General features: G+C 38.8%; 1 protein-coding gene across 4 annotated transcripts in view; it reads left to right on the plus strand.

Moving 5' to 3' along the window:
• Positions 1-13,764, plus strand: part of Ccnyl1 (cyclin Y-like 1) — a 36,493-nt gene that overhangs the window by 6,221 nt on the left and 16,508 nt on the right. For 3 of the 4 annotated variants that reach the window (XM_087566241.1, NM_001447338.1, NM_001447339.1), the window contains 3 exon segments: positions 4,944-5,018; positions 6,388-6,422; positions 12,207-12,307. In XM_087566241.1, coding sequence (XP_087422367.1) covers positions 4,944-5,018; positions 6,388-6,422; positions 12,207-12,307 — 211 coding nt within the window. 4 annotated transcript variants of the gene reach the window in all.

Here is a 13,764-nt window from a genome sequence, read left to right on the forward strand (position 1 = left end):
TCAGTCACCCTAGGGTAAAACTTCCCTTTCCCAATCATTACCTATCTGACTTTCTTCCTACCAGCTTTGTACATTCTTGATGTGGATCTGTTATATGCCCCTTTATCTAGTGTTTGGCCAAAGCACATACATATTTGCCTAAGAATCATTTTGTTTATGGATTTACTAAGGAAATGGCACCATTCACGTGTTTGCTTTTGTGGGTGGAAACTTTGTAATGTATTGTGTATGTCCAGTATATTTCATTTATCTTCTCAGTGTTTTGAGTTAGGTAGTGCAGGAATCATAGCTGCTTTACATATGAGAAGGGAGCTACCAAGAAATATAAATTGAGTTTTCTAAGGTTTTTACAAGTAAGACCTGGTCAATGAGGAATGTAAATTCCAGTTGTAAAACTTATCAGCATAGAGCTTACAGAATATGACCCAAAATGGGCTGCTTTGGATGCTACTTTTCTTTCTTCTGTTTTCTCTTCAGGACAGTAAGATTTGGTGTTCAGACAGTAACACTGAGGAGTATACAGTCAAGTGCAGATAGTAAATGTGTAACAGAAAAGATCTTTAAAGTTTGAGTAATGCTCTCAAGGAAGAAAGTTTCAATATATGAATAACCACAGCTCTTAAAGCATAGACTGGGAATTAAGGCTGAGCAAGGCAGAACTGATGGAGGGACAGGTGCAGAAGTGGATGGAATTATTGGCAGCTAGAAGAACTGGGCAGGAGTGAGCTCTAGATAGGCCTGCTGAGATGAGCTTGCTTGTGGCCTTCAAATAAGAATTACTTAATGATGCGAAATGTAGACTCAGTGTAGAGTCATCAGTTGGCAGTGCAATTATGAATCTTGGAATGTCTGTTCAATGCCATAAAACTAGTACTGTATATGTTACAGGATGAAGGAGCTTGTCAGTGAGACTAAGCCTTTCAACAAGTGCCTGATTTTAATAAGAAAATCTTTGTGATGGGATGTGATTGCATAATTTTAGCATTTCTAGCCTTTAGCAATGCATTTATTCTGAGTGGCATGTTTTTAGTATTTCTGACATGTATAAAGTAGAGCATACAACTTTAGAATCTCAGATTGGTGGGAAGAGTTTTTTATTTACCTACCTTTGCTTTCAAGTTAAATTGCAACTAAAATTGATAATTCAAAAATAATGGATCTTATAATTTTAATAATAATCCTTGTCTTGAGATATTTGTCCTAGTTGAAAACATCCTTAGAGGTTTCTTTATGGAGGATGTGTCTTTGTATACATATGTGTACAAGTTCACAAGTAAGGAAAGTGTTCATCTATTTCAGACAGTCTAGGCTGATTGAGAATGAGTTCAGAGATCTTCCTGTCACTTCCTCTCTGTCACTGGGATCACATATGCACTGCTGCAAGTTGGCTATTTACACGGGTGCTCGGGCTCCAAACTCAGGTCCACAACCTGTGCATTAAGCGCTTTTACCAACTTGAGATTTCACCAGCCCCTCTTACAGGTTTCCAAAGAAACCTGAAAAAAGGTGTATTCTCATTTTCCTAAGTTTTCCTAAGTGTGTGTAGAGTGTGTGTTGATAGAGCCTAAAGTTTTGGTTCATAGTTGTTTGGCCTCTGTATGGGTGAATAGAGTACTATGATTTATCAGCATCTCTATAGGATCTAGGGAATGGAGCCAATAAGAGTACAGAAATAACACCAGGTGCATATAATGTAAGTAGACAGTCACGGCCTACTGACTCGTTTCCCTTCTATATAAAATAGCAAAATGTAGTATTTACAATAAGTGGAAAGTGTAAGTTACATAGCACACTTTCTCAAAACACTGTGCAAATTGGCATCGCAGCCCTAGTGGATATAATTCCTACAGGCTTTATACAGGTGATTTTAAGTATCTAAACCTAAGATAGGAGTGAAAGCTAACATAAATAAGGTACCATAAGGTACTGTTCCTCAGTGTGCCTTCTTTAGAAAGCTGCATAGTGCATACTGAGCCATGGAAATTACCCATTTGTGAATCCATATTTGAAGAACCTTTTTTTTTTTTTCTTTTTTTCAGAGCTGGGGACCGAACACAGGGCCTTGCACTTGCTAGGCAAGGGCTCTACCACTGAGCTAAATCCCCAACCCTTTGAAGAACCTTCTTAAGGAGATTAAAAAGCATTATTTTAAAACATTATGTACAAAAAAAGTACTGTGTACTCAAAAGGACAGAATTTTATGTCTAAATTCTCAATATTAGATTGGCTAAGCGAAAGTGGGAATAATACTTGCTGTATCATTATATAATTATTCAACAAAAAAAAAACCATTGAGTTTGAGGACAATTTTTCTTTATTGTAACACAAGTTGTGGGCTGAAAAGAGGTTTTGTTGTTTTGAACAGATAAGAGTGTTTGTTTACTTGTGGTTCAGGCCCTTGGATGTGCTAGGACCAGGTACTAATGACTGAACTACACTCCCAACCTAAGAGCTGGTTTTTAAGAAATGCTTAAGAATCATAACTGAAAGTTAATGATTGTGAAGTATTTTTCAAGTGAAGCATAATTTTAGCTTTCTCTAATTTCTGTTGTTAGGAAGTTTTACCCATTCCATTTTTAATGTGTTCTACACTACTGAGTAACTGTTTACAATTATACACCTGAATCTCAGAACCAGTGCAAGAGTTCAGAGAGAGGTGAACTAGATATAGGTTGACCTGGGAATTAAGTGACCTCAGAATGCATTTGACTCTCCTTCCCTGTCTGCCTTTGCTGGAAGGCTTTTCTCCAGTGAGCCACTGCATCTTCTAACTAGCGAACATCCTCCAGCACATTCGCTTCTCTCCTCGTGCTTTTGAGAAGTGATTGATTGGCCAACTTTGGGAGGTGTATCCACTTCAAACCCCCTCTCTGTGGCATGTTGTCATTGCCTTTATCATAGCCTTCTTGGACTTCACCTTTAGAACCATAACATTACATCTTGATTTGGCTTTTCTTCTCCCTAAGATATATTTTATATGAATGAATGTGTACTTGAATGTATGTCTGTGTGTATGCACATGCACATGTACATGTATGAACAGAAGGCCAGAAAAGTGTCCGATCCCCCAGAGTTGTTAACAGCTCATCATGAGCCACCCAACATGAATGCTAGGGACCAAACCCAAGTCATAGCAAATGCTCTCTACTATTGAGCCAGTTCTCCAGCTCCTTGATTTAACATGTGTTTTTTAAACTTTAGTTCTCTTTATTTTTAATAATCTTGTACTTGTGAAATTCCTTGTTTTTTTTCTAGTGCTGGAAAATACTGTATGATACATAAGGATATATAATTTCAGCCTCATCTCCCGAAATCTTTAATTAATTTTATTGTGACATGGTGACCGCTCCGTACTAGGGCTCTTTCTATAAACTATTTCTAATAGTGTGATCTGCAAATTACATTTTAACTGAAATGGTAATATGTTTGCTTTAGAAGGAAGTAGTTTCTGTATCTTTAGAAAAGAGCTTTAGGTTAGAAACAGACTAGATCTCTGCCTGTCACTTCATGCACACATGGCTTTGTTTTCCCACATAGCTAACTTTATCTCACTCTTAAAGATGTCAGAAAAATCTTAAAAATAATTTTGTGTGTGGGAGGGGTATCTTCAGAAGAATCAGTTGATTGTACCCCTATAACTCTTAGCCCTCTTGAGGCTGAGGTAGAAAAGATCCAAGGGTTCAAGGCTAGCCTGAACTATATAGTAAGATACTATTGCTAAATAGATAATTTAAAACTAAAATAGATAATTTAGATTCCTGTTACATTGGGAAATCCTGAATATGTTCATGTGACAGTCTGTTTGCTATTGGAGGAAGAGAAGGCATTCTAAGTACACGTATGGTGAGTGCTGAGTTAGACAGAAGTGCTGGTGGAGGTGGTGTTTATTGTGTGTGTGTATGAACAAGTGCAGGTGCCTAAGGACGACAGAAGGGAGCGTGGCCTTTGGAGCTGCAGTGGTAGGTAGTTGTGAGCCACCTCATGTGGATGGGTGGGTACCGGGACCAAACTCAGGTCTTCGAAGAACAGTATCTCTAACTGCTGAGTCATCCAGCCCAGTAGAGTAGTTTTTAATATGTCAAGTATATATTCTATAAAAGCCACGGGTGTAGTGGGTACCCTGTGATTACTACTAAACTCCCTGTTCAAAGAGTAGAATGCTAGCTAGCAGGGTTTGGCAGTGTTACCTCACCATTTTTCCACCTGGATCTTGTTCCAGTTTCTCATGAGGTGGGTTAAATGGTTTGAGGTGAGCATTGCTAAGGAGTGTCATAGGTTTTGACCTTTCTCATTACAACTTCCTTTATCCTACATCATGCACAGTGTACATTATGATTAATTAAGACCCTGTCTTGGTTAAATAGAACAAGTCCCATCTTGTTCCCAAGGTAGACTGCAGCAAGAAGTGAGTGAGTGTGCCCTTGGAAATTGAGGGCAAAAGTTAAGTCGTATTCATGGAAGGTATGTGGATTAGGCTATTGAATCTTTATGCAGCCCTGATTCTGCATGGTGAATTACTCCCATACAAATAGTTAACTAAACAGATCCTTTTGTCTAATGAAGTTAGAACCAGCCAAGTGGTTAAAGAACATTAAGACCAGTTGTCTGTGTTGTAGCATATGTGCTATACTGAGCAGTATCTGACAGTCTGGGAACAGTTTAGTAATAGCAGCACAGAGATGAGGAGGGGGAAGGGAACATAACTCTACTACAGTGTCATAAGACACTTAGGTATGAACTTAGGAGTCTAAACCATACCTGCTAACTTCTACATGAGTGGCCACATTCTCAAGTTCCCCAGTAAAATTTGTATATTGTTACCTTTATTTTCCTCAAGTTCATATTTAAAAACCATTTCCCTATAAGAAGTATTAGTCATAATTTTCAAAAACATCTACTTTTCTTCCGAAATAATAATCACATCTTTTCCTTTCCTTCTGTAGATCTAGCTTTGGAATCAAACCCTTCCGACCACCCGAGGGCAAGCACAATTTTCCTCAGCAAATCTCAAACGGATGGTAAGACTGTTTCTCCACTGAGGAAAAGACTGCATAGTGCTGATATTCAATATGTTAGAGTGTCGTAGGACTTGTCTACTGACTTAAGCTTTGCATGCATTTACTTCTGATGTGGCGTGAGATGCTTTGCTCTACTGCCACTCTTAGGGGAGCATCTAGATTTTGTAGACACACTCCCATTGCTGTCGATGTAGGTGTGGTGTGGGTTCACAGCTGTCTCTTCCCTTCCTTAATCCAGTGTATTGCAAAGACGAATGGTAAGATTTAGGGTTAAGTGAAACACCAAAACAAGTGTTTTATATATTTCACATAGTACCCCCTCCAAGTAAGCCTGTGTCACACCCAGATTTGTGTAACCCAAAACTTTCAGGTCATTTAAAACTTCTTCATTCCATTGCCACAAACCTCAGAGCAAACATGTCCTAATAATTCCTAAAAGGCTTGTTAGTGTGTAGATTTGTGCTTATTTTACATTGAGGGTCTGAACTGGAATTCTTTTGTTTGTTTGTACTATTTTCTGTGATGTTTGGTTAGCCCCCTCCTCCATTTTTAAAAGGTAAATAACTTTTTCTGTTAATTATGACTGTGACTGTAATTGAGGATTCTGCAGCAATACTGGAATAGTGCGGTACTGCAGCCCAGCTTTAAGGGGATGTGGTACTTCTAGCCTGTATTTTCATACTTGTGTGTATTTTGCAAGTCTTGGACTATATCCATTCTCATTACTACTGCTGTATCTCCATGGGCTTTTCATGCATAAAGGGTGAGAAAGCAATAAAAGAAAAGCTGTCTGGGGTTGGGGATTTAGCTCAGTGGTAGAGCGCTTGCCTAGGAAGCGCAAGGCCCTGGGTTCGGTCCCCAGCTCCGGAAAAAAAAAAAAAAAAGAAAAGCTGTCTGTGCCCCTCACATCAGTGGGAAGGAATGTGTTGAGCGTGCGGGCCTGGTGTTCACAGGGGATCTGGTGTGGCCAAGTGTCTGTCTGACTTTGTGTGCAGTGCTGTCATGCACACTTAGGTTAGCACTCTCACTCCAGGGCTCATCAAGGTAGACCTGGTGTTGTTTAGGTGTGTTGTGTAATACACCTATTATTATTAGGTGAATTTCTCACTGCCCTAAATTATTTTGACACTTTCTTTTGTATATGGAAATTCTCATTTGTGTCTATTCTCTGTTAGCTAAAAAATAAAATCCAGTTTTTAGATTTACTTTATGGAGTTGATTTTGACAAATTTATTTTGTTGGAAACTACTTTTAAAGTAGAACTGAATTTAATTTTTGCTTGTTGATAATCAGAAATAGTAGCAACTACTTTTATTGTTCTGAGGTATTTGTATCAGAATTGATCGATTAATTTTTTTTTTATTCTTAGTGCGTGAAAAGAGGAAGAGCAACCATTTAAACCATGTAAGTAAATAGTTGAAAAGCTAAGGAATCAGTAGTTTGATTAAAACTATGTCTGTAGTGACTTCTAGAAAATGTACTGGGAATGTAGTACTATTAGCATAGACTGTTTATGTATACTTTCTAAAATTCTTTTCTCATATTTACTTAGGAAAGTCTGACTTAATATCATTTTTAAAACAGGATTCTGACATTTTATTTACTTATAGTTAGATAACTTGAGTGTAAGTACAGACATGCATGAAGTTTTATCCATTTTTACTCTAATGTTTTTTGAAGATTTATTTATGTGTATGCCCGTAAGAGTTTTATGTGTACAGGTACCTGCAGAGGCCAGGAGAGGGAATCAGATGCCCAGGAACTGTGAGTTGCCTGATGTAGGTGTTGGGAACTGAACCTGGGTTCTCTGCAAAAGCTCTGAAGTGCTAAGCTATTTCTCCAGCCCCTTAGTCTAATCTTTTAAGTGAAGTAACAAGCCATTAATTTGGGTACTATGCTGATTTCCCATCATAACAGGTAAAAATTGTTTTCCCTCTTCTATTTCCTCAACATATACATTATTTTTTAATCCTGTCAGTATTGCATTATGACTACTCACGTAGTTGCTGAGTCATGTGACACACCCTTAGTTCTTTGTCTTCAGTGGGTTTGAATCTGAATTCTTCATGCCCTATGAGCTCACATAGCCAAATGCAGTCTGCAGCTCTGGCTGGTCTCCCTGTGTGTACATTCTTGTTTTCAGTGTGTAGGATTAGCTTTCTAACCAGCCATCTTTTCTACCCCAAAATGTTGTCACATATGTCACATGTCTGTCAGGAATGTTTTCCATCTACTAAATGCATCTGTTCTGGTTCTTCTGCAGGCGCCCTTCACAGCCTGTGCCATCCCATTCTGGCTTTGGCTGGGTTTAGCGTAGGTCTTCTCAATTTATTTTTTTCCTGGAGTATGTCCTTGAAGTTACTGGTATCTCAAGACTTCTCTCTTGTATTGGCCCCTCAATGTCCTAGATGCTCTGTTCCCCTTTGTCTTCTTATATTGTACTAGAACACCTATTCTTGGGAGGGGACATGTAAATATTTGTTGTGATCTGGCCTGGACAATTCCTTCTATAGATAGAGTTCTAGGTTGAAACTACTTTTCACAGTCCTTAGGATACTTTTCTGTTATAATCTCAAGTACATAGGATATAGTGTTTCTGTTAATTTGTTTTTATGTATTTCTTGTGGTCCTGGGGATTGAAACCAGCACTTAGAACACCCTAGGCAAGTTCCCCTGGGTCATATCCCCAAACCATAACGCTGCTGTTAAACATCTGTTGCTGTTGTATGAACATAGACATTCTACTTCTCTGGAGGTTAAGTACTTAATCTCTAGTATTCTGAAAGTTTATGATATAGTTTGTCATGGACTTTTAAATTTTATTCAGAGCCAGTATGTCTGCAAACAATTTCTTCCAAGTTTTTTTCTTTTTTCTTTGATATTTTCTTTTTTTCTTGTATTTTTGTTATTCAGATGTTGAGCCTCTAGACTAGGATTTCAGTACTACTCTTCTATCTCTTCTTTCTAGTTTGTCTTTTTCTTCTTGATGATTCCTTTGCTTTGTGTTTTAACCCTTCTTGAGTTTTTCCTAGGTCTTCATTTACTTCTGAAATGTTAGCATTCTCATTAATTCCCTTTTCCTATTGCCTTAATCTGATTGTCTTGCTGGAGTCCCTCAACTGTAGAGCTGCCCTTGGCTTCCTGTGGCTGGAAGTACCATACATTTTTAACTGAAGAGTCATACTGTAAGGATTTGGGGGCCAAGCCAACTTGGGGACTTCAGTGTCTTTTCCTGGGGTCCCAATCTGTAAGACAGTTTGGTTTCTTCAGAGAAAACCCTCTCAGTTTTCTACCTGTGAACTTTGTTTGCTCAGTGCAGATTTGCTTTCTAGCAATTGCCGAAGTGAGCCAGTTGTGATTTTCAGTGCATACTTCTGCCCTTGCATCTCTGAGACTGGCCTCTTTAAACTTTCAGCTAAAGTAGCTAGAATAGGTGTGTGAGACAGGGCCAGGTAGACTGAGGGCTCTGACCTAGCTGGCTTTGGCTCTGGTAAATGTTTTATCTCACTGCCCAAGAGCTGTGTCTCTAAATTCTAGTCTGCTCATAATTCTGTCCCATTAGAGATCTGTAAGTTCCAACATCATGTTACCATACCACCTCTTATTGCTGTTTTGAGACAGGCTCTAATGGGCTAGCCTTTACTCCTGATCTTTCTGTCCCCATCTCTGGAGTGTTGGAATCGTAGGCAAACACCACCATGCCCAATTTAGTTTTCATCTTTTAAAAGCATTAAAAAGCCTGTCAATCCTGTTTCCTGCTCTTGATAGAAACTTTTATTCTTTTAATTCAAATGAAATTTCTTAAAGAAATAGGTTTGTGGTCAGTCCATGATGTTTAAATGAATATTTAGAGGCTGGAAAAATGACTCGGTGGTTAAGAGTGCTTCCTGCAAGTTTGGTTTCCAGCACCCACATATTGACTCACAACCATCCACAACTTCAATTCCAGAGGACCTGAGGCCCTCTTCTGACCTCAGCAGGCATCAAGCCTGCACATGGTACATGCATGCCTGTGCTGACTGAATACAGATAAAGATACATTCACTCTTTGTTCTGTTTTAGTAACCACCTATTAGATAGGGTTTTGCTGGTCTTGTTTCATTTTGTTTTTACACTTTGTAGACTTAGGTTTATGGTGTAGTTTATGGAGTTTCTAGGCCAGCAATGGTCAGGTGCTAACCACAGCTGGCAGCTCTTCAGTTTTCAAGCAACATCAAGAGAAAGCTTGCTTTAGCTGCTTCTTACAGGCTTGGCTCAGAGATTGTCTTCTGCCATTGTCTGCTTTCCAGACTGAAAGATTTGACTAGTTGTATGTTAGCTCTGTCCCCTGCTGTGTACAGGTTAGTGGCAAGATTTTGTCTAAGGTTTTTTCTTTGAAACTAGGAGTGTGTTCTGAAGAGGGAAGCAGGGCTGAGTAGCAGAAGTGGCTGCTTTTCTGGGTTAGATACAGGAATCCGTCTCTCATATGAGGAATTTATGCTCTGAACTGACAGGGGCAGTGTTTGGTGTTTCTAGCCAGTAAGCTGCTGATTTGCTAAGTGAAAAGCAGCTAGGGGTCTAGAAGACAATCTACTTAAAATGTTTTAATATTTTTGAAGAAAAACCACTATACATTCATAATTAGAAACTGTGTATAGTGAAGAAAATGGGAGGAAGCTTCACTAGAAGGCCTACCTACCAGCTAATCTGTAGTTTGTTTCTACTTCATTTTTAGTGTTTGTTTTGTTTTGTCAAAATTGACTTTTACCAGGTATATGCTGTTACCCCTTAATACAAGTTGTACTTCCTTAATTTAGAATCCATAATGTTCCAAAATATGAAATCTGAAACTTTTTGAGTGCCAACCTAATACCACAAGTAGAAAATCCCACATCTGACCTCATGTGGTGAGGTAATAGGCAAACAATAAAAACAAAAACTGCACCTGGGTCCCATCTCCAGGAAATCCCAAAACCCACTATCTTTCTATTGCTGTGATGAAGTACTGTGACTAAAAGCAACTTGGGGAGGAAAGGATTTATTTGACTTATATTTTCACATATTTGACATGTCGTCAGTCAGGAACTATTGCAGGAGGCCCTGGAGAAGTGCTGCTAACTGGCTTGTTCAGAATGTTCCTGCTTTCTTATAGCACCCCTAAATCCAGCAGCCCAGAGGTAGCACCACCCACAGTGAACCAGACCCTCCCTCAATCATGATTCTCAATCAAGCGTTATTCAAGAAAATGAACCATAGGTTTGCCCGTAGGACAATCTGAGGGGGGCTTTGTTTTTTTCAATTGAGATTTCTTCCAAATGACTGTTGTGTCAAGTTCACAAAACACTAGCCAACACACTACAATACTTTTGGTCCTGAGGATTTGATTTGAGATCCCCAGTCTATAATAGTGACTCTAAATGGTAGCTTCTTCCACTGGAATAAAAGCATTTCAATGAATCAGTTTCATTTTCATGTTGTATTTATCTTTTGGGTTAATAAAAGTATGTACTTTAACACATAGGTAATGTAAAATATATATATTAACTGAACAGTTTAAAGATCACAGCTTTAGATATAACTAAAACACTTCCTTCTTGAAAAGATATTTAATATTTCAGATAGCACCATCTGGGGCATTTTGATAAAGAACAAGTGGCTTTATAGTGAAACAAACAGAAGGCTGTTCTGCCTGCCATGTGAGAGTTTCTGACTGTGGGCTTCTGGCGCTTTTTACACGCTCCGCCCTTTGAACTGTGTCTTCTGAGAAAGAGCTCATGGGCACAGTGGTGACAGAGAGGAAAGGAAGGCACATCTGAATAGTGGGCTCTGTAAGAGTGCTAAGTTATTGGTATGTGGTTCTAAATGCTGCTGCTCTTAATCTTTATTCAGTGATGCTGTTTGACTGTGGACCTAATGGGTCTCAACATACCTTAGGCTGTTTCAGTGTCTGGTAATTGCTGTATTCTTGCGTTCTTTGCCAATGAATGGATACTTCTAAAGTGTTTTAAAGATAGTTGAGAGGGCTCAAAAAGGTAATTGTCTTCTTTCCAGTGCCACTGCAGGCAGTTCTTCACCAGTTCATCTGTAGTAAGACTTTTCTCCCAAATTACAATTAATTTTTCAGTACTAGAGTTGAATTGAGGGCTTCAAGCATACTAATCAAGCAAATCCTCTACCAATGGGCTACATCTCCAGTCTTATTTTAACTGTTCTACCTACCATGTGAGTGTTTCTGACTGTGGCTTCTGGCAGTTTTTACATGCTCTAATTTAATTAGAGTTAAATTATACTGTAATATTTATTTTTTATAATATGTTAACTGTAATACATAATTCTTCAAATACTTGAACTCCATGAAACTGGTAAGATTGTGCTTAGCGTTTGGAGTTAGGACCATTGAGAATTATTCTTCTGGAGACGCAGTTTAGGAGACCCCGAAGAGAAACCTTCTGTGGTGTGGTTGTTGGCAGAGATGTGCTGGAAGGTGGATGGAGCCAGGGGACAGAGGCAGGAAGGGCTTCCATGCACAGCACAACAAGAAGGTGTCATGCATGACAAATAACTCTAGGAACAACAGTAACACTGATTTCCTCATTTATGAGACAGAATGGCAGCACACTTACACGGGTAATAAAGGTTAAGTTCCTCAAGTTGCTTTTGTCTTCTGTTTTTAGGTGTGAGGGAATGTTAATGCTTCAGGGAATAGCCCAGAGAACTTGTGGCCTCTGGTATAAGCGATTGAGCAACCAGGCACACCAACTCTAGCATTGGAACACTTTCAGACTCTAAGATATGTATTATTCACCATGTATTTCTTAGAGTAAGATTCTCTTAGGCCAGTAGTCAAGACTATTTTATTGTAGTGACTATGTTGAAGTAGAAAGCTGCCATTTATGAGAAAGTACTGAAGCCTTACGTAAAAGTTTATAATGTTTCTAAAGGAAGTTGATGGAAGAAACTTGCCAGGTCTGATTTGTAGATACCATACCGAGGGCAGCCTTTTATAACACGTTCCTCAACTATGATCTGTGGACATTCAAAACCTCCAGTGGGTTCCCTGCAGAACCACACATGCTGTTGCACTCACTCATGTACTGTAAAAATACCTTAATGCTTTATCATTTGACATTTTAACCAAGGAAAAAGAAAGAACACATTTTCTAGGTTTAACTTACCGTGACATTCTCTTCTATCTCCCTTCCCCTTCAGGTATCTCCAGGGCAGCTTACTAAAAAGTATAGCTCATGCTCAACAATATTTCTAGATGACAGCACAGTCAGCCAGCCTAACCTTAGAACCACAATAAAATGGTGAGTACCACTAGGCTGCCAGCGCTGAGCGACAGGCCCCTCTGCTGAAAGCCCCTGAGCCACGCCTGGTCATTTCAGTCCTTTGATTGTCCTGTTAAGACACAGTTTAAGAAATTGGGGTCAATTAGATACTGATTTTTAAGGGACTGAGTGTAAAATTTCAATTTCCATTTTATCTTAGACTGCATGACAGAAAGGCAAGCCAGTTAGCAAACAAGAAATCCCAGGAAAAGCGTGCTTCTGTCAGGTGCATTTTATTGTGAAAGCAATGTTGAACGTGAGAGATGTGCCCAGATTGATTAGTTACAGCCTGAGACAATGCTTACTGCTTTGGAAACTACCTTTGAATAGTTTGTCCTCTACCAGCACCATCGTACACAAGCAGCCTCATCCATAGGTGACAGTGGGAGAAGACCGTGAGCAACATTCAGATGAGCTCATTCTATGACAGTGGCAGAAGGTGCAGAGCTTCCCCTGCACTCGAGTTGACCAGGGAATGTATTTCCTTGGTTTGTAACTTGATTTTTTATTAACATAGTTTGGGAACTGTTTGGTTTTAGAGTGTTAATGCTTTTAATCCCTAATTTTACTCCTCAGTCTAAAAAGCATAATCAGCATATAATTCTAATTTTGTTTCTGATATGCTAGCTTTAACAAAATTTTGGCCAATTATCAGTAATTTCATTTAAAATCTACAAGTTCCTATTCATTGTAATGTATCTTTCCTTTCACACTTACAACAGCAATCGAGATTAAATTGTGTTTCAGCAAAAACTGAGACTCACCTCTGCAGGTCTTGAGTTAATTAATCATCTGTTCAATAATCACTGGGTGTGGGTTTCCAGAAAAGCCTCAATCTGGGAAACTAAAAGGATAATTGAAGTTTCATTAGAGTCTTCAGATGATTTTGAATTCAAATGATTCTGATGTTTCTATATGCAATTTGTTTATTTTTAAAGAGTAATCCTGGTCACACCAAGAGGTTTCATGTCCTTCCCCCAACTACAATTAGTCTAACTTTTAGGAATCCACTTTTGAAAGTACAGTTTGTTTTCTTTAATTATATTTTAAAAGTCAGTACATTTACTTGATAAAATAAACATCAAGAAAATTAAAGCAAATTGCTTTTAGGAAAGATTTTGAAAAATGCTTATCATAGGCAATAATGTATGATTCTCGAGATTAAAAACCTGTTTTGACTCAGACAGCCTTTTTCAGTATACATGCCTGCATGTGAACATGGTGGCTCATATTTGCAATCTCAGAAGTTGGGGGCTGAGATGGCAAGATCCAAGAGTTCCAAATCATGCTCGGCTACATAGCAAGTCAGAGGCCAGCCTCAGCTCCATGAGACTTTGTCTAAGACAAGAGAGATAAGGGCTGCAGAGATGCCTCAGTGGTTAAGAGCATTGCCTGCTCTTCAGAGTTCAATTTCCCAGCACCCACATTGGTGGCTT

Source organism: Rattus norvegicus, chromosome 9, assembly GCF_021556685.1.
Source record: "Rattus norvegicus strain SHRSP/BbbUtx chromosome 9, alternate assembly SHRSP_T2T, whole genome shotgun sequence".
NCBI classification, from domain to species: domain Eukaryota; kingdom Metazoa; phylum Chordata; class Mammalia; order Rodentia; family Muridae; genus Rattus; species Rattus norvegicus.